The sequence below is a fragment of the Bufo gargarizans genome, chromosome 1 (genome assembly GCF_014858855.1).
Source record: "Bufo gargarizans isolate SCDJY-AF-19 chromosome 1, ASM1485885v1, whole genome shotgun sequence".
NCBI classification, from domain to species: Eukaryota; Metazoa; Chordata; class Amphibia; order Anura; family Bufonidae; genus Bufo; species Bufo gargarizans.
The window spans coordinates 64,821,296-64,843,104 of record NC_058080.1 but is presented as its reverse complement, the minus strand read 5'-3'; the positions used below and the strand labels follow the sequence as shown (position 1 = coordinate 64,843,104).

Genomic DNA, 21,809 nt, shown 5'->3' with positions numbered 1-21,809 from the left:
GCAGTTTATAATGTGATGGAAAAATGAATCCAGCCAGCAAAGGAGGCAATATGGACAATCACAATACATTAGTAAGTGCCTTGTATTAACTTTCTCTACATAATAAATGCCATTTGCTGACGTGAGAACAACCCCTTTAACAAGCATGACTGATAGGTCATCAATTTTAGGACCGATCCCAAGGAATCATGGGTCCCTTTGACTTATGAGGTCTCTCAATTTTCCAGTATTTGAAACAGAAAGCACCTCAAACAAGTGTAAGCAAAGTCTAAAAGTTCTGAATATTGTAAACACATAAAAATAATCTAGAAATAAACTGTACAGAAAACCACTGAAACAGGACATTCATGTAAATTAACTTTATTAATAGTGCACAGAACTGTATATGCACTCAAAACGCAAGTGCAAGTCCATATTAATACAGTGTACTGAAATGTTTAGAGAATAGAATAAAATACAATAATCAGTTGAATCCACTTTAATAACAAGTAGACACGTCGTAATATTTAAATAAAATATGCATTTGAAAAATTAAATATGTCCCATAAAATGAAACTATTTACAGAGACTACTTAAATGTTGGACCGGGTACTCAGCACCTGTCTGTCTATTGCAATAAGCCCCCCCCTCCAATAAAATCATAATAATAATTTTTGGAAAAAAAAAAACTAATATGAAAATCAATAAAATATAATACATTCATGGCAGGAACTGCATATAATGAATTAAGGTTTGGTTATATTACAGATATATTAAAATATTATAGAACACTGATGTGTAATAACTGCTCAAAAGTGCCACTGTACCCGGAAACCTAGATAATCGCATTACAGGGTAAAAAAGCCTAAAACACCAGCTGGTGAATGTTCGATACAGAACTATAGCAACAACATAAAAAAAATAAAGGTATAATTCAATGTGAAACACGCCACATATGGAAATTTTTACATCTATTGTTATGCTGTACCTTACAGCATAACAATGATTAATACCTTTTTTTTTTATGTATTAGTAACTTGTGTTTGTGCTTTAATTGCCCTGTAAGAGGCTGTAATTAAAAACTGTAATTTATAATTTGTCTATGCAATAAATCAAATAAAAAAATCTGAAGTAAAAAAAAGTAAAAACAAAACAAAAACTCTGCTAAACGCCTGTTGCCAATTACTAAGTGTTAAAGGTTGCCAAAATCAAGTGTCCCCATGAAAAATGAATATTCGTCTTTAGACCATATACTCAAAAGGTTCAGTTCATGAATTTCCAGATGGAATATTGTCCCAATTGTTGCAAAATGTTAATTAAAAGCAATAAATTGCAGACTTCTGAATCATTTTTTGAACGCTACGAGGGCAGAGATTAAGTGATAGGCAAGCCTCATGCACCTGGCCCCCATATTGTGTGACGCATGGACAGCGTGCTCCTTCACTGATCTCCCTATAGAAGTGAATGAGGTGCCTCATAGATGCCCTCAGAGTTGTAAATAGGGTGCATAATAAAAATACATATTCCTTTAACGCCCCCCCCCCCCAAACAATCACATTAAAACCTTCCCAAAAAATGTCACACTTTTATTAAAGATTTTGAATTCATAAGTAAATATAGTTGGCTCATAAGTAGTGAAGTGCATTTTAACCCCTTAGATTTAATTTTAGCCTTAAAGGGATCGGCCAGTTTATATTACTAGCTGCACATGTGCTGCATTATTAAACTATCGGCGTTGATGTCCAATAGGTTAATATGAATAACTCATGTTAACATGGAGGTCCTTGGACCTGTGTGGCGGAGCTGCACTAGAAACATGGCTGCTGAACCGAGGATCCCATCCATCAGCGGCCTCCGTTCACTTATACTGGGGAGGGACTGTCTGACACAGTAATCTGGACTCTGATAAACTGTTTGGATCATGACGTCAATAAATCGCCTAATTTGGTGCAGAGCAAGTGCTCACTCCTTTCTTGGAAAAAAATAAAAAGACCCCAATACGTGACAGAGAGCAAGTATGCGGTCTGACTGATGAAAGAGAGGGGGATGGATAACATGGTCATGTTACCTTCTTCCTGGGGTCATAAGACAGGATGTTTTGTCTCTCTAACTCAGGCTATCAGCTTCCCCAGTGCCTCAATCTTCTCCTCCAGGCTGGTTGACATAATTTACAAAATTAAGGAGTGAGAAGGCTGCTTTAACCCTTCATATCTCGGTAGCTGTGGAAGCTAGAGATATGGGCCAATCTAAGCTTTCAAACAAGACCAGGATCACAGTATTAGCTCTACATCAGGAGATACAGCCGTTAGAAATTGGGTCGGATGTGAAAGCAGCTGAAACCTGTTCTTGTCAGACCCCCACCGATCAGATACTGATGACCTATCCAGAGGACTTGCCTTCAGCATTGAATTCCCTTTAAACTCCTTTAGCATCACAAGGAAAAAAGATAAATGGCACACAAGATCAAGATGAGCATTGCATGGCCCCTTTTATTCTGACAATACACACCATGTATTTCAGATCTGCAAATACCTGGCGCTATGGCAATTTATAATGCATACATTATAAGCATTGCTTTATAGTCGGTTAGTATTTTAGTCATTAAAATCTTCTGAACCCTCAGAAGAGGCAGCATTTTTTGCAGGCTTATTGAGAGCCATTCTATGCCTTGTGCCTCACTAGTCTCTGCTGAATAATGAACTAGCGTTCTCTACAGTGAATGACAAACAGCACAGGTGGTGAAGATACAAACTAAAACATTACAAAAGTTCAGATTGTAAGTTCATTACAAAAAGCAATTCTTACAAAAAATGAATATTACAAAAGAGCCTCGTAGAAAAAAAAACACTACCTAATTATGTTGTAAAGAAATAGTGATGTAAAAACCCTTTAAACTGACTTAAAGCTATATACACCAAATGTATACATTATAAAAAATAATAGAGAATGCTTGTCCTATGGTATATACATCACTTATAGGCTCCAGATGTGTTAAATATTAAACTGTCTGGCCAAATAATAAAACTAATATGTGCTTGTGAATTTCCTGTCTTGCAAAATCCTGCTAAATATTTCTCTTGTAACAGGAAAATCGGCCATTATCGAGGCAATAGAAACCTAGCTTTAGTCACCCAGTCACAGGGACTACAAAATAGATAAGCTCTTCTCTGTGCTCTACTTCCTTCTAGTTCTGTTAGCCTTGTGATTGTTACTCTTAGTCAAATCTATGTGGCTTCTGTGCTTATGGAAAAGAGTACTCCTACATTGAATTAAAGGCAATTTTATTTTTAATGATTGCATGTTACTCATTTTTGGCTAAAAAACTTTTTTTCAATTGGTCTTTATTAAAAAAAATATTGAGCTGTTCTGTCACAAAGCATTAACTGTTTTTCTAGCTGTGTGACTGGTACTTTCACTTGCAGGTCATTTAATAAACTTCATCTCTAAACTACTAAGAGATCATAAACACTTATTCAAGCCACATTGTTATCAGTGAGATAGGAACTGAGCTAAAATGAGTGTTTTTAAGGTCACAGGGATCAGAGATAAGGAGTCTGTCAGCTCCTGGTCTGACGGAAAATCCAAAGGGTGCTGCTAGAGCATATCAGCTCTGTACAGAAAAAAGGACGTCATATTTTTAATAAAGACCAATTTAAAAAATTATCCTTAGCTCAAAATGAGTAGAATGCAATAATAAAATAAAATTGCCCCCAAAGGTGTTTATAGCCTTTAAGAACACGCATTACACCTCATATCTACTAATAATGCAACGTCTTGGGGTTTCCGTCATTCCATCCATTCATAGACGTCAGGTACAGCCTTAGAGAAAGCAGCTAAAGAAATGTGGTAAGACATACAATATCACATTTCCAGATTCTGTATTAAGATGTATTTGAGTTGTCTATAAAATCTACTACTACAACTTCTTCCCTCTTTGACCAGAGCGGTTATAATCTTTGTGGAGAATAATGATACATATAATACATCAAAACCGAAAATTAGTATTATTTTTTTTTTATAACCTTAAACATACTGTATCCCAAAATCCACACTGTTAATACTTCCCCCTCCCTCAAAATTATTTACAGATATAAATTAAATCAATAACAATACAAGTTGAAATATACAAATAAATAATAAAATTTGCAGTAACAAAAAGAATTTAAAAAAAAGACAGTTTTTGGCTAAGTTTTAACTGTTTGGAAGTGTAAGGCTGAGGTGTGATCATGACATGAATCATTAGGTGATGGATATGTTGTGGCTAGAGCCAAATGGAAAGGAGCTTCTATACGCAGGCTGCTAAAGGTTATGGACACCATGAGGCAATTTTTCATGATTGCATTTTACCCACTTTGGGCTAAAAAGCATTTTTTCAATTGGTATGTAATTAAGAAACTACAGTTTTTGTGATACATGGGGTTAAAAATCAGTCTGTGTTCCGTTAGCTGATGGCACATGTGAAGCCTTATCCCTGATTTCAATACCTCATAAACACTCATTATAGCTGAACTCTTATCAAGCTGATAAGAATATGGCTTAAATGTGTGTTTAGGAGGTCAGGAGATGAGGCTTCACATGAGCCATCAGCTGACGGAACTCAGGAGAGACAGTCTGCAAATAAACTGATTTTTAACCCCATGTACCACAAAAACGGCTGAAATTTTTTAATAAATACCAATTGAAAAAATATATATTTTTAGCCCAAAATAAGTAAAATGAAACCATAACTATAATATCCTTTGAATATTAAAGGAAAACACCTTCTTGCTCAACATAGTTACAAGATTCCACAGCTCAATCTGCATAAAATGTGTAATATCTTAGTACATTTTTTGCTTTACTTATCGTGTACTGATTTTAAAGGGGCTGTCCAGGAAATTATTTTTTTCCTGTGCTTCCTGGTCCCCTGCCAGTGATTCACTTCAGCCAATGAATGGCTGAGCGATCATTTCCTATGTGTCAAAAGGGACCAGGAAGCAGACTGGTGGGGGACCCAGTAAGGCGTAAGTTACTACTTTACAATGTTCTGAGCCATTTAAAGAAAAAAAAATTGCCAGAAATTTTTTTTACTTTAAATTGTATAATTTTTTGTGGGAGCTGTTAGGTTACATGAGTGTCTTCTGCAGGAACCAGCCAATACGTCACTTCAACTTTGGGGGTGAATCTGGAGAAGAAAACTACAAATAGCTCAAAAACAGTAAAGAAGGTGCCAAGCTACTTCATGTTTTATGTATTTGGGGGGAAATTTATCAAAACTATTGTAAAGGAAAACCTTTCATTTTTCACCTCCCCTTCGGAAAAATGAAAGACTCAATCTGATTGGATGCTATGGGCAACTAAGCGAGATTTCCTTTGCATCTTGATTTCTCCTTAAGGTGGCATCATAAGTGGGCAAAATTGTGTGTGCTATATGGATGGACTGATCCACCCTTCCATAAGGGTAGACATTCCTTTCAGCATATCCTAAAGGCTCTTTGTACTTGCTGACAGTATACCATTCCTGTACTCACTGCAGCAGCGGTTAGACTTTCCAAACTGAGAGGCAAAAGGTTACTTTCCTATTAAAAATGTAGTTCGTGGGCTTTAAATGTAATAAACATATAGGAAAATGTATAGTATCTGTGTGGCTGAGTGCAACCCTAGGTGCGGATATCAGCCACGAGGACGTGTAGTGGCCGTATACACAGCTGTGCACATTTTTGCATTGCTCCAAAGCATCTAAAATAAAAGATTGAACCAACCTTTGCAAATAATACTCATTAAAAGTAAACCTTCTTCTTTGTATGCAGCTCCGATGCAGACCTATGTGTCCCTATAGTTACGGAGCAATATAAAAAAGTTTGCAAGGTTTACATATCCTTTATATTGTGGAGGTAGATGTGTTACCATTATATTCAGGTTGATCACGTAAAGATTAAGGTCCCAAATCACCTCATAATCGAAGGTAGCATCAAGATCTTCCATAATGGGGAACCAGGGGGGGGGATCGAACTACGGTCGGGTGCCTTTTCCTATTCGCTAGCAGTGTAATGCCAATCATTTAGGACTTCTGACTTGCAATGACCAAATCATTATCTGCCATTGACTTACAGCATTTATCCAGGATTAGAAAAACATGCTACCTACTGGCACTATTTCTGGGAAAAAAAGCAACCATTCCCCCCCCCTGTACTCCTGGACAACCCCTTTAAGACCAATAATCCAGTAGGTATCTGGACACAGGGAATTTAAGAGGGGGGCAATATTAATTGATGACGAAGAACTCCATTGTGCAGACAGAAAAAGTAAGTGACCAATGTGCCAATAAACTTGTGCAATCAAAAAAGTGGAAGGTGCAGGGTCATGACCGTTGAATCATCCGGAAAGAACTTAACATGCAATTCATCAGGTGAGACAGCAGGGGGCAGACGAGAGCAATAGACGAGAAACACTGGAATGTGATTGAAGGCGTACTATGTGCATATAAAACAAGATACTGGAGACGCGACCAGCTTATCCTGGTCTGTCGGCGAGCCAGTCAGCTGCCCAGCAATGAAAACCGAGGCCGTTCAATCGCTCTCCACATGACAGAGGAATGGGTCCTCGGAGACAAAGCCCTTCACAGCTGCTCTGCCGTGTTGGGAGAACTTCATACAAAACCTATGTACTCTTGCACCCTGGTATAAAAATACTGCGTAGTTCTGTCTCTTGGTCCGTGCTATTTAAGGCTGGAATACAGGTCACAGGATGAAGTGGCGCGGCTTATGTGCCGTTTTTCTGCTCCCACTCCTGAAAAAAAAAAATGTTAACAAAATTAATGCATACAAATATCTAAATGATTTATCACATGAAATGTCCAGTTACAGCCTTAATATATTAATTCTTTAAAAAAAAATGTTTTTAATGACCATGGCAGAATTTAAACGCATTTACCAAAAGTGAACACTAGAGGGAGCCATTTATTCTCTGGTGAATTTCATGCGCATAATGACCCAATCATTCCCCATTAAATAGCAGATTGCTTCCTCGTTGCATCAGCCGCAGACCGGCACATGGGAGAACCAAATTTAGAACAACCGTTACACATAAAACTATTTCAAGATGCTCAGACCATCACCAAATGTGTCATCTCCGGACACAATAAGCCTGCTCTGGAGCAGCAATCACATGAATGCAAGGTCAGTGCGTTTGGTTGTGTTACATTTTAGGAATCAAATCTTCATTTTAACTCTTGCACCTGATGAATTAACCGGCTGGGGACACAAGAGGGCTCCCCCGCCGGGGGTTTAGGGCCACATGGCTACTTGTGCCATGACTTGATATGGGATTCCACCTGTACGACTTTTTGCAAACACGCAGAACCACACGCCCAGTAAATGTGGCCCCAGCCCTGTGCCATGGATGAGCACAGAACAATAGCCTGCAGGGATGTATACAGGACATATTCATCCACCTATAAAGACAGGGCTCTGGTTAATGCAGTGGTATTTCAGTCCCCTCATACGGATAAATACGCGGTCGAGTGACATTATTATGACCACTTCCTACGTTCGATGTCGGCAGCGCGTAGCTCATGAAAGAAGTCACGTGTCGTGAGCCGGCTCGGTGGGTCGGCACACATATCCCCCCCGTTGCTGTCATGGCTAAAAGGGGCGATTTATCAGAGTTGCAATAAGGGATGATTATTGGCTTCTCGGGTCGGGGGTGGCAGTATTTCTGAAACTGCGTAGTGTGAACTGTTTCTCTGCTGCTGTGGTGAAAGTGCATGGTGAGTGGACAAATGGCGCCATTGTGAATAAGAGACGTGGAAACTGTGCAGCACCACGTGCCATTGATGTAAAAGGTGAACGTCGGCTACGAAGGTGTGCGAGGGCGGACCGACATCCTACAGCAGAGCAGCTCACCGCCAAAATGTACTTGGGGCTACCAGTAGTGTTGAGCAGACTTGTTTTTTTAAGTTCTGTGTCCAAAGTTCGGGTTATCGAAGAATCCTGTTATGGATTCCAAATGCCGTTATGGTCCGTGGTAGCGGAATACATATCGGGATACTTCAATAAACCGAGGTTTGGAAACAGAACTTAAAAAACAGGTTCGCTCAACACTAGCTACCAGATGTGTGTCTTACAACAGTTTAGAGAACCCTACTGTGCATGGGGCTCCGGAGAAGACGGATGGTCACTGCACCTCCAAAAAAGTATTGGAATTGGACCTCTGCTGATTGGTAACGGGTTGTCCTGTCTGAGGAGACACATTTGTGGCTTCATGGAACGCATGGATGTTGGTGTGTCAGGTGAGAAACATCAGAGAACAAGCACCCTGCAACCATTCCTGGAAGAACACAAGCTGGTGGTGGCAGCGTTATGGTCTGGGCCGCAAGCATAGGCAAACTGCGGCTCTCCAGCTGTTGTAAAACTACAACTCCCAGTATGCCCAGTCTGCCTACAACAGGGCATGATGGGATTTGTAGTTTTACAACAGCCGGAGAGTCGCAGTTTGCCCATCACTGGTCTGGGGGAATGTTTTTGTCCCACTCATCCACGTGGATGGCACTCTCAGCTGATTTGGGTATAAATCCCTCCTTGCAGATCATGTACACCCCTACATGCTGATTGTCTTCCCTCGGGCGGATGGGATCTTCCAGTAAGACAATGTGACATGTCACACAGCTAGAAATGTCTGACCAATGTTGGAAGAGCATCACCAAGACATCCAAGTACTACCCTGGGCCCCTAACTCCCCGGACTAGAAGATAACTGAGCACTTGTAGGACCACCTCGATTGTGGTGTTCGCTCTACGGATCCTCCGCCACGCATCCTCCAGCAGCTGTGGGATGCACTGCAGTCAGCACAGCTCCAGATACCGGTGACAACCTACCAGGACCGTATTGAGTCACTGCCAGCCCACCTAGCTGCTGTCCGTGCTGAACAAGGCGGTTATTCTGGATATTTGCGGGTGGTCAAAATAATGTGACTCCACTGTGTATAAATTGTAAGTGGCGGTGATGTTCATGTAAGCCATATTAGGAATATCCTCGAAAAACTCCTTTAACCCCTTAGGGACCCATGACGTACCGGTACGGCATGGTTCCCGAGTCCTTAAGGACCCATGACGTACCTGTACATCATGTGTTGATCCGATCACCGGTGAGCGGAACAAGGTGCCTGCTTAAATCATTGAGCAGGCACCTCGGCTAAATGCGCGGGGGGTCCTGTGACCCCCCCCCCCCCCGTGTCGGCGATCGCTGCAAACCGCAGGTCAATTCAGACCTGCGGTTTGCGGCTTTTACCTGGTGCGACGGTGGTGCCATCGGGTCCCCATGGGGCTGTGGGGGGGACCCGATGGCATGGAAGGCAGCGTGATGCCTTCCTGAGGCATCTGCGCTGCCTTCCGGTGAAGAGCCTGTGAGATCCAGCCCCCTGGATCTCACAGGCCGGAAGCTGTATGTGTAATACTCACAGTATTACTCATACAGCCAATGCACTCCAATACAGACGTATTGGAATGCATTGTAAAGAAATATACCCCCAAAAGTTCAAGTCCCAAAGTGGGACAAAAAATAAAGTCCCCCCCCCCCCAAAAAAAATTAAAAGTTTCAAGTAAAAATAAACAAAAACGTAATTTTCCCCAAATAAAGTTAAAAAAAATTGGTAAAAAATAAGGGGGGGGGGGGGGGGGGGGTATACATATTAGGTATCGCCCGGCTCTATAAACATATCACATGACCTAACCCCTCAGATGAACACCGTAAAAAATAAAAACTGTGCTAAATAAACAATTTTTTTGTCACCTTACATCACAGAAAGTACAACAGCAAGCGATCAAAAAGGTGTTTGCCCACCAAAATAGTACCAATCTAACCGTCACCTCATTCCGCAAAAAATGAGCCCCTACCTGAGACAATCGCCCAAAAAATAAAAATAAACTATGGCTCAGAATATGGAGACACTAAAACATAATTTCTTTTGTTTTAAAAAAGCTGTTATTGTGTAAAACTTACATAAATAAAAAAAAGTATACATATTTGGTATCGCCGCGTTCATATCGACCGGCTCTATAAAAATATCACATGACCTAACCCCTCAGATGAACACCGTAAAAAATAAAACCGTCATATCATCCCGCAAAAATCATACCCTACCCAAGGTAATCGCCCAAAAACTGAAAAAATTATGGCTCTCAGACTATGGAAACACTAAAACATGATTTTTTTTTGCTTCAAAAATGAAATCATTGTGTAAAACTTACATAAATTAAAAAAAAGTATACATATTAGGTATCGCCGCATCCGTGACAACCTGGTCTATTAAAATATCACATGATCTAACCTGTCAGATGAATGTTGTAAATAACAAAAAATAAAAACGGTGCCAAAACAGCTTTTTCTTGTTATCTTGCCTCACAAAAAGGGCTCATGCACACGACAGTATTGCTTTTTCAGAGTTTTGCGGTCTGTTTTTTACAGCTCAGTTGTTCTGTTTTTTGTTTTCGTTGTGTTTCCGTTCCGTTTTTCCGTATGCCATATACAGTATACAGTAATTACATAGAAAAAATTGGGCTGGGCACAACATTTTCAATAGATGGTTCAGCAAAAACGGAACGGATACGGAAGACATACGGATGCATTTCCGTATGTGTTCCGTTTTTTTTGCGGACCCATTGACTTGAATGGAGCCAAGCACCGTGATTTGCGGACAAGAATAGGACATGTTCTATCTTTTCACTGCACGGTAATACTGAAACGGAATGCACACGGAGACAATGAATGGTTCAGTATATGTTCCGCGTGAACTCAAAAAACGTCCAGTATACTGAACGCAAAATACTGTCGTGTGCATGAGCCCTAAGTGTAATATAGAGCAACCAAAAATCATATGCACCCTAAACTAGTACCAACAATACTGCCACCCTATCCCGTTGTTTCAAAAATGGGGCCACTTTTTGGGAGAATCAGGGCCATAAATATTGAGTTTTGTTTGGCTGTTAACCCTTGCTTTGTTACTGGGAAAAATGGATTAAAATGGAAAATTTGCCCAAAAATTGAAATTCTGAAATGTCATCTCCATTTGCCAATAACTCCTGTGGAACACCTAAAGGGTTAACAATGTTTGTAAAATCAGTTTTGAATACCTTGAGGGGTGTAGTTTCTTAGATGGGGTCACTTTTATGGAGTTTCTACTCTAGGGGTGCATCAGGGGGGCTTCAAATGGGACATGGTGTAAAAATAAAACAGTCCAGCAAAACCTGCCTTCCAAAAACCGTATGGCATTCCTTGCTTTCTGTGCCCTGTCGTGTGCCTGTACAGCGGTTTACGACTACATATGGGGTGTTTCTGTAAACTACAGAATCAGGGCCATAAATATTGAGTTTGGTTTGGCTGCTAACCCTTGATTTGTAACTGGAAAAAAATTATTAAAATAGAAAATCTGCCAAAAAAGTGAAATTTTGAAATTGTATCTCTATATTCCAATAATTCTTGTGGAACACCTAAAGGGTTAACTACGTTTGTAAAATCAGTTTTGAATACCTTGAGGGGTGTAGCTTCTTAGATGGGGTCACTTTTATGGAGTTTCTGCTCTAGGGGTGCATCAGGGGGCTTCAAATGGGACATTGTGTAAAAAAAAAACAGTCCAGCAAAATCTGCCTTCCAAAAACCGTATGGCATTCCTTCCCTTCTGTGCCCTGCCATGTGCCCGTACAGTAGTTTACGATCACATATGGAGTGTTTCTGTAAACTACAAAATCAGGCCATAAATATTGAGTTTTTTTTGGCTGTTAACCCTTGCTTTGTAAAAGTAAAATAAATATTAAAATGGAAAATCTGCCCAAAAAGTAAAATTTTGAAAATGTATCTCTATTTTCCATTAATTCTTGTGGAACACCTAAAGTGTTAATAAAGCTTGTAAAATCAGTTTTTAATACCTTGAGGGGTGTAGTTTCTTAGATGGGGTCAATTTTACGGAGTTTCTACTATAGGGGTGCATCAGGGGGGCTTCAAATGGGACATGGTGTAAAAAAAAACAGTCCAGCAAATTCTGCCTTCCATAAACCGTATGGCGTTCTTTCCTTCTGCACAATACTGTGTGCCCGTACAGCAGTTTACGACCACATATGGGGTGTTTCTGTAAACTACAAAATCAGGGCCATAAATATTGAGTTTGGTTTGGCTGTTAACCCTTGCTTTGTAACTGGAAAAAAAAATTATTAAAATGGAAAATCTGCCAAAAAAGGGAAATTTTGAAATTGTATCTCTATTTTCCATTAATTCTCGTGGAACACCTAAAGGGTTAACAAAGTTTGTAAAATCCGTTTTGAATACCTTGAGGGGTGTAGTTTCTAGAATGGGGTCATTTTTGGGTGGTTTCTATTATGCAAGCCTCGCAAAGTGACTTCAGACCTGAACTGGTCCCTAAAAATTAGGTTTTTGAAGATTTGCTTCTAAACTTCTAAGCCTTGTAACATCCCCAAAAAATAAAATATCATTCCCAAAATGATCCAAATATGAAGTAGACATATGGGGAATGTAAAGTTTTTGGGAGGTATTACTATGTATTATAGAAGTAGAAAAATTGAAACTTGGAAATTTGCAATTTTTTACAAATTTTTAGTAAATTTGGTATTTTTTTTATAAATAAAAATGATTTTTTTTTAACTTCATTTCACCAGTGTCATGAAGTACAATATGTGACGAAAAAAAACTCTCAGAATGGCCTGGATAAGTCAAAGCGTTTTAAAGTTATCAGCACTTAAAGTGACACTAGTCAGATTTGCAAAAAATGGCCAAGTCCAGAAGGTGAAATAGGGCCGAGTCCTTAAGGGGTTAAGATAGTTGTCACATAGAGAACAGTATAGCCACTCTTACCTTTGCCTTCCTTAGCACATGGCCTCGTACTGGGGAGTTATTTGCAGGTGGCTGCCTCTTTAATACCGCAGCACTGTTAACTGGTAGAGAGCATTCTGCATCACTGGTGTCACAGCTGGAGATGGGAGAGTTCTCCACAGTCCGATGGCGGAGAACTGGAGACTGGAGGGGAGAAGCCTGGTTATTTGGTATCTGGAGGTCACCGTGAGGATGCTGCATAACATGTAACACTGACTGAAGAGGGGTTATCTGTGTTGTTGCCGATATCAGGGTCCATTTCAGCCTACATGATGCTGCCATATAGTGCCAAGATAATACTGCCATAATCAGCACCCAAATAATATTCCCTTAGAGCAGGTATCCTCAACCTGCGGCCTCCAGCTGTTGTAAAAGTACAACTCCCACAATGCCCTGATGTAGGCTGATAGCTGTAGACTGTTCGGGCATGCTGGGGACTGTAGTTTTGCAACAGCTTAGAGGGCCGCAGGTTGAGCTTGCCTGCCTTAGAGCACCCACATAATACCGCAATACAATTCACTAGCCAAATAACGTCACCATACACTGATAAATAATACTGGGTGGTTATAATATGGGCAGATCCACAAATTAATACCACTACTACCTCCATCTTACCTGTGGCCTTGATGTCCCAGTCTTGGGTTCTATAGCGAGACCGAGAGTGATTCCACCTGCCATGGCCTTCTTCAGGTTCTCTTTCACCTCTGTCAGCTCCAGCTCTAGATTGACCCGCTCGGCCTCCTTTAGTTTACATTCGTCTTCCAGCTTCTTAAACTTGTCCTCCAGCATTGCCTGAGATTTCCTCCCTGGAAATCAGTGAAGAAATTAGAGTGTCACCGAGTTTTGGTAAAACTTTTCATATATCAGAGCAACATATCAAAGGTTTTGATGATCGCTGAGACCATCACTGATCGCTAGAACGAGGAGAGAGAAGAGCTTGAGTAGCAGGCTCTCCCTCCTTGCTTCAGGAGATGGAATCGAGATGGGTCCCCAGACTTTCTCTTGAGCCCATGTCCAGCAGCGAGGAGATCAAAGACCCTTCATGTGTCGCTGTGAAATATTATTTAAAAGTTTATTTAACCCTTTAACTAAACTACTGCAGACTGGACAATCATTGTTCAGGTCAAAGGGATTGCATGTGTAGTGTCCCACTAAGTAAATGTGGGCACTACACAAGGGTCAATATGGCCACGTTATTCTCCACCTCCTGTGGAACATGGTCATTGTATTTTATATGATGTTTTTTATGTGTTTTTCCTGTTATCTCCTGTATCAGGCCTGTTAGGGGTAGTTCCTCCTCCTAGACAGTAGAGGGAGCTAGGGAACCCCCTAGTATATATAGTTAGGCCCAGACAGGAAAGAGTCAGTGCAGTATATTCCAGGAGGCTAGTTAGTGCAGTCTAGCCTGCCTTAGGTTCCTGAGTAAAAGAAGCTCAGAAGCTGCCATCCAGGGGAAGAGTTGGCCTCCTGAGAAAACCAAGTTCCCTTAAAGGTGCAGTGCAGAGCCAAGTGTATTCCCACCTAAACAGAAAGCTGAAGGGCAAAGGATATTCTACAGCAAGGATATATATATATATATATATATATATATACACCAGAGGAAGGTTCCCCTATCCAAGGATAAAGCCAGCTATAGGGCATACGGGCCTTGGAGAAAGACAGACAGGATCCTGAGGAAAAGTGCAGCCTGATCTGTAAGTGTTATTTCCCTCCGAGTATCTTGCAAAGACATTGCCTGCCGTTGTTATATCAAGCCTGCCTGTTATAACCTGTTTACATGTGGAACTGACCAAAGACTGTAAATAGTTGAACTGTTTCAGTAAAAGGAAGTTTTGGTTCACTACAACATTGTGTTCCTCAATTATTCCTACAATAAATCGATCTGCCACCGTTACCGGCACTGGCGTCACAAACTTAAAGGGATCTTGCCATCGGCACATTAAAAACCTGCAACACCAAGGGCACCTCACCTACCACCCGGCCTGGTCCCTATACCCAGAGGATCCATGTGCCAGCCTCTCCATCACTGCTGTACGCCTGCCCAGGGTATATGAAAAACTGTGAGTACCAGAAATACCCTCGGTTAGTAACTACCCCTGTGACCTCGCCATCACTCAACCCCTCAGGGCTGCGTACTGCACATGTAATTAGAAAAAGGGTCTATAAACAGCACCAGTCTTGTCCATGGTATAGCAAGTAAGCCCCATTCACAGAGATAACATTTTGTAATTCTTTGTGCTGCCACTAAGGGGAGCTCACGGCATATGATATGTTACAAGGGGGGGTGATGGCTATTTACATTCCTATGCAGTGAGCTCCCTCTAGTGGTAGCTGCAGGGAAACAAAATGTTATGATTTTACTCTATGTTTGTGTGGAAGAAAGGAAATTTGGAGCTCTGTAGCACAGGGTTTCCCAACCAGTGTGCCTCCAGCTGTTGCAAAACTACAACTCCCAGCATGCCTGGACAGCCTTTGGCTGTGCGGGCATGCTGGGAGTTGTAGTTTTGCAACAGCTGGAGGCACACTGGTTGGGAAACACTGCTGTAGCAGACACCCAGACATGTTGCTTTGTATCTTTTCCTGGCCTAATCCATCAAGGAACATGTCCAGAATTAGGAAAGCGAAGCCCCTGCTGTCAATCGAATACACTTGTATGGGAATGATCTGCCATACCAGACACTGGGCATGGATAATGAGTGTGGGGGTAGGGGTGTCTTGTCATCTCCACTGCGGACCACCACTGGGCTCAGGACCTTGATGTTTTGTGGCGAGACACCAAATTCAAGCTTGTGGAGGAAGTGAAGTGACAACCATGATTCTGGTTCAAAATGGCCATATCAGACATTTATCACAACATGATTTAAACAGCAAGTTGATGATGCATGGTGTACTCATGGAATTAACTATATGACCGATCATGTAATGCTTTGGTACTACTGTTATTAACTGTTGCATGTATACTGTGCAGACTATTCTCTTCCTCTGTATTTTTGAGATTTTCGAAAAAAAAATAAAAAAAATTATCGGATAAAAACAAAACAAAAAAAAAACAGCAAGTCACATTCTGATGACACATTCCTTTTCATGGCCTGTACCTGCATTAGCTTCAATTGCGGCTTTAGTATCCCGCTTCTCCTTGCGGAGCTGGGCCAGTCTGTTCCTCAGAGCTTCTTTCTTCTTCAGTAGTTCCTCCTCTTTCTGCTGTAATTTCTTCGCATCGGCCTCCACCCGGTTCTTGCCGTATTTATACTGCTCAGCATCTGCGCAGCAAAGAAATCACCGCTGAATACATCATCACCACCTTAAAGGGCATCTGTCAGCAGGTTTGTTCCTATGTGCACTTGGCAGCTGAAGCATCTCAGTAATGCGGGCACATATGAACATGGGACCAACACAGATGCCTTCAGCGCCAAGCATGTAACAGGTCATAGCTATGTTGGTGATGGTGGTAGTATTGGCACTTATAGCAATGGTGTCAGAGGTACAAATCTGCTGACAGATGCCCTTCAACCTTTACAGGTTAGTAGATATAGCGGCGATTTTTAGTCTGCCGTTCCCGACAACTGGTGGGAGTCCTCGTGGTCAGACCCCCACTGATCTACCATTCATCGCCTATCCACCGGATTGGTGATAAAAGTGTATTCCAGCTGGAGGCATTTAAGTGAAATGTAATGACTTTAGTATTCACTGACAGGCAAGTAGAGGTCTTGAAAATAGTGAATTAGGTATATTACAAAGTTACAGAGCATTTAGTTACGCAGTTATTAAGTTATGGACTCTTTCAATCTAAGTTGGATACACCAAGGCTAAAGACTTTCTTGATACATGCACATATTTAGAGCTTCAGAGCTGAAATTCCCCAGCATTCCCTGCTCAGTTACTTAGTGTCTGTGTTACTTTGGTGATTTCCGTTTTACAACAGGCACTGTACAGTAAAACAAGTTTTCCGCTGCATTATGGGAACACAGCTAAACCAGTAAGGGGGGTGTCTGATGACAGAATTGTCGACGGTTTCCAATGACAACCAGCAGACTTGTGAATGCAGCTCTGGATCATAACAGTGCAGATGCTTTACTTACTGGAGGCATTGCGCTTTACTGTGCTGACTGGAACCGGCTTCCTTTGCTGGTTGGTGGCCAGTCTGGATTTTGATGCAATCCCATTAGATGCTGTAGGAGGCTTCTTGCTCCTGAGCTGCAGAGCAGAAATGAAATACCAAATTATATTAATTTTAAAGAAAACATTCCAAATTGAAACAAAACATTCGTAAACTTCATGTCCTTAGTTTTAGTTAACGGTCCAGACATCTAACAGGTGAACAGTAGTTTAGTGAGATGCAGCACATGTGTATACTGCATTAGGTGTTGTGTTTCTCTTTTTTTATTTTACAGTTAACTTTATTAACAACAGGGGCAAAGTCACCAAGAGACTGGCAGCCATTTTACATATCACCTGGAAACAGGCAGCCATGTAAACACATACAGTGAAGTAGTTGCTTTAATAGCCATAATGGTTTGCACCATTACTACAATGCAGTTATCCCATGGAGGTGTCCTGTGTGCTGACCCAGCACATGTATGTCATGTAACACTGTTGCTCATTGACTGTCAGTGGAGTTGGTGTCATATGCATACTTCCCAACCGCCCCGGTACGGGGGAGGTATGTCCCACTTTCTGGCAGCTGTCCCTGCGTCCATAGGAAGCAGGGACAGTTGCCATAATGAAGCAGAGAGCCGTCGCCGGCATCCCCTCCCTGCTTCATCATTCCTCCCCCTGCGGCTCTCCACACTCTGGTCTGTGCGGGGGGTGGGGCCGGCCGGCAGTCAGCCTGGGCTCCACCTCCTCCACAGACTAGAGCAGCCGATGTCCTGATGCTGCTAGGAACAAGGTAAGTATGTGGTGTTTATTTTTTAAACTTTCTGTTAGGGGCACAATGAGGGCATATTACTGGGGGGCACAATGTAGGCATATTACTGGGGGGGGGGCACAATGTAGGCATATTACTGGGGGGGGGGCACAATGTAGGCATATTACTGGGGGGGGGGCACAATGTAGGCATATTACTGGGGGGGGCACAATGTAGGCATATTACTGTGAGGCACAATGTGGGCATATTACTGGGGGGCACAATGTAGGCATATTACTGGGGGGCACAATGTGGGCATATTACTGGGGGGCACAATGTGGGCATATTACTGGGGGGCACAATGTGGGCATATTACTGGGGGGCACAATGTGGGCATATTACTGGGGGGCACAATATGGGCATATTACTGGGGGCACAATATGGGCATATTACTGGGGGGCACAATGTGGGCATATTACTGGGGGGCACAATATGGGCATATTACTGGGGGGCACAATATGGGCATATTACTGGGGGGCACAATGTGGGCATATTACTGGGGGGCACAATGTGGGCATATTACTGGGGGGCACAATGTGGGCATATTACTGGGGGGCACAATGTAGGCATATTACTGGGGGGCACAATGTAGGCATATTACTGGGAGGCACAATGTAGGCATATTACTGGGGGGCACAATGTGGGCATATTACTGGGGGGCACAATGTAGGCATATTACTGGGAGGCACAATGTAGGCATATTACTGGGAGGCACAATGTAGGCATATTACTGGGAGGCACAATGTAGGCATATTACTGGGGGGCACAATGTAGGCATATTACTGGGGGGCACAATGTAGGCATATTACTGGGGGGCACAATGTAGGCATATTACTGGGGGGCACAATGTGGGCATATTACTGGGGGGCACAATGTGAGCATATTACTGGGGGGCACAATGTGGGCATATTACTGGGGGGCACAATGTGGGCAAAATGTAGGCATATTACTGGGGGGCACAATGTGGGCATATTACTGGGGGGGCACAATGTGGGCATATTACTGGGGGGGCACAATGTGGGCATATTACTGTGGGGGCACAATGTGGGCATATTACTGGGGGGGCACACTGTGGGCATATTACTGGGGGCACAATGTGGGCATATTACTGGGGGGCACACTGTGGGCATATTACTGGGGGGCACAATGTTGGCATATTACTGGGGGGGCACACTGTGGGCATATTACTGGGGGCACTATGTGAGATTAGGTGTATAGTTATGTCTTGGGTGGAGGCGTGGCCTAGTGCGGAAAAAAAATGCTGCAGCGTGCTTCGTTTACAAAGTTGGGAGGGATGCACATGACTTATGTGCCATGTTTTACTTAGGCCAGTAATGCCCAACTTGCGGCCCTCCAGCTGTTGTAAAACTACAACTCCCACCATGTCCTGCTGTAGGATAATAGCTGTACGCTGTCTGGGTATGCTGGGCGTTGTCGTTTTGCAACAGCTGGAGGGCCGCAGGTTGAGCATGCCTGACTTAGGCCATAGATGCACTACACAGGGCCGACTGATTCATGGGCCAAACCACTCTACTGTGCAGATAGGGGTCAACAGCCGGATATAATAAGGGTAAGTACCATTTTGAATACATGTATATTTGAACATTTTAGAATTTCATATTGTATAAACCAGGCATGCTCAACCTGAGGCCCTCCAGCTGTTGCAAAACTACAACTCCCAGCATGCCTGAACAGCCTACAGCAGGCCATTGTGGGAGTTGTAGGTTGAGCATGCCTGGTATAAACAAATAAATAAATAAAACTGGAATACCCCTTTAAGGGGTGTGGTTTAGCTTGTCTGGTCTCCCATCGAGGACAGGGAAGTGGAGGAGGCTTCCTGCTGCAAGACGACCACTGGTCGGACTGGTTCTATCCTATCAGCTGTACAGTAAGAATATCTCCACGTCATGTATAACGATGTTAATATCAATCATCACTAGATTAGAGGTTGGGAGACGACATCCGATTAGAAAGCTCCTAATGAATTTATGTAAGAAGTAATGAATTGGAAGTTATTAAGGGATATGGAGGAAATGACATGACTTTCCTGGGGATCTAATTAGACATCACTAAGCGATGTAATGATCAAAGGTCGCAGTTCGGCTTTTGATTACTATGGCTGATGAGTGATTACTTTTGACTGTGACCCTGATGGGTGTATACACTGACACACCAATACGCCGATGAGACACACAAATAACACACACACCTGGCCGCAGTATTAAAAATCTACCTGCGATCTGACCAGCGCTTCAATATTTTTTTTAATACTGATATACTGCTCCTTAAAGGGGCACACTCTATAAAAATGTGTCCAACCCCCTTTAAATTTTACTCAAACCAGGTGAAATATGTATGAGGCTGTCACATCGATACGGCCTGATTAGCGGTAATTTCTGATAGGATCTTGCGCACCAATGCCCTCTACAGGTTGTAGTATGAACTGCACAGTTCTCTTCCACTACTGCTTTGGCTGTATACAATAGGATATAATCGTCTTAAAGGGAATGTGTTGCCTATATTTTTTTTGTACCAATTAAGACCAGATTGTGACACATTTTTTTTTCTAATCTGTTTTCATTCACCAATTGTATTTTATTTATTTTTTATTCTATTTCCTGAACAGGTTTATGGGGGCGGCCATCTTGCTGAGCTGCTGTTAACAGCGTTTAGAGATCTGCTTTATAGCAGCCCCGATAGTCCACAGACACCATGGCCAGCAGGGGACCTCACTGACGTCTATGGGAGAGTTTTCTAGGCATGCTGTGTGTCCTGTGCCGAGTATATTGTGCAGGGAGGGGGTGTAGGTAAGCTGTGACCGTCATCTACTGTGAATGGTGGATCCTGTGCTTTTTATATATCTGTCATTGTAATCCTGCCTTTGATGATATTGAGATGAGTGCTGAAAAGTAATCTCTACGGAACATTTTGTCTTGACCTATTATTAAGCTTAGTGGTCAGTACGCAAACGCCATGATTTTAAGATTTGGAGTGTGTCATCAGAAAAGGCCTGTTATCTAAATCAACTTTTTATGTTTAAATGTTTTTGGTGTTTTTACACCAAAAACATTTAAACATAAAAAGTTGATTTAGATAACAGGCCTTTTCTGATGACACACTCCTTTTAATGAGGAGCTGTCACCTCTCCTGACATGTCTGTCTTAAAAACTACTTGTAATAACATTACAGGAACATCTATTCCTATGACTGCTGTGCCGTTCCTCTATTATTCCTACTAAAAGGTCCATGAATGTATTGCCAGCAGTCTGGAGCATCTATTCTTGTGACTCTATGATGTGCCGTTCCTGTATTATTCCTGCTAGAAGTTATTAATGAATTACAAGCGGTCTGTAATGAAGGTCCAGATGGGCGTTACCAGTTAATGAATTACAGGCAGTCTGTAATGAAGGTCCAGATGGGTGTTACCAGTTGGAGGCGTGTCCCTGCACCGTCTGACACTGGCAGCACTGACTGGACAGTGTCAAACTGCGCAGGGACACGCCCCCAACTGGTAACACCCATCTGGACCTTCATTACAGTAATTCATTAATAACTCCTAACAGGAATAATACAGGAATGGCACATCATAGAGTCATAGGAATAGATGCTCCAGAATGTATTACACGGAGGATGCAAGTAGGTATTAAACCAGACATGTCAGGACAGGGGACAGCTCCTCTTTAATGCCATCTACCATTCCTTCATGTTTGTCCCTTTACTGGAAAACCAATTATTATGGGCTCTAGTGTGCAAATATATAGGGAAAATCATAAAGGAATTAGTCAAAAAAGGGTAGATGGGCGTTCTATATAGTACCGCCAAAGTATGCGGATACAGACGGTCTAGGACGACCAGATCGTTTACCATTGGTTTTGTGGAGAAGAAATGCGGGTCATTTACAGCAATGTCACCCGCCCTGAGGCACCCCTTCTAGCAGACGAGCACACGGATAGCACAGACGATACAAGCAGTATGGAGTACCTGAGAAGAGGAGCCAGCAGACGCCCTCCCCAGAGTAGGAGAGTGGTTAGTGACAGACGGAGAGGACAGACTGGACGAGACAGGAG

At 42.2% G+C, this 21,809-nt stretch overlaps 1 protein-coding gene across 2 annotated transcripts in view; it reads right to left on the bottom strand.

Moving 5' to 3' along the window:
- Window positions 1-353: 353 nt before the first annotated feature.
- The window catches only part of AFAP1 (actin filament associated protein 1), a 117,420-nt gene continuing 95,964 nt past the window's right edge, over window positions 354-21,809 (bottom strand). For both annotated transcript variants that reach the window (XM_044295904.1, XM_044295913.1), the window contains exons 13-17: window positions 16,916-17,030; window positions 15,932-16,096; window positions 13,452-13,642; window positions 12,819-12,980; window positions 354-6,747 (exon numbers count right to left, since the gene is read on the bottom strand). In XM_044295904.1, the coding sequence (XP_044151839.1) occupies window positions 6,721-6,747; window positions 12,819-12,980; window positions 13,452-13,642; window positions 15,932-16,096; window positions 16,916-17,030 (660 nt within the window). In that variant the 3' untranslated portion in view covers window positions 354-6,720. The remainder of the gene's footprint in view (window positions 6,748-12,818; window positions 12,981-13,451; window positions 13,643-15,931; window positions 16,097-16,915; window positions 17,031-21,809) is intronic.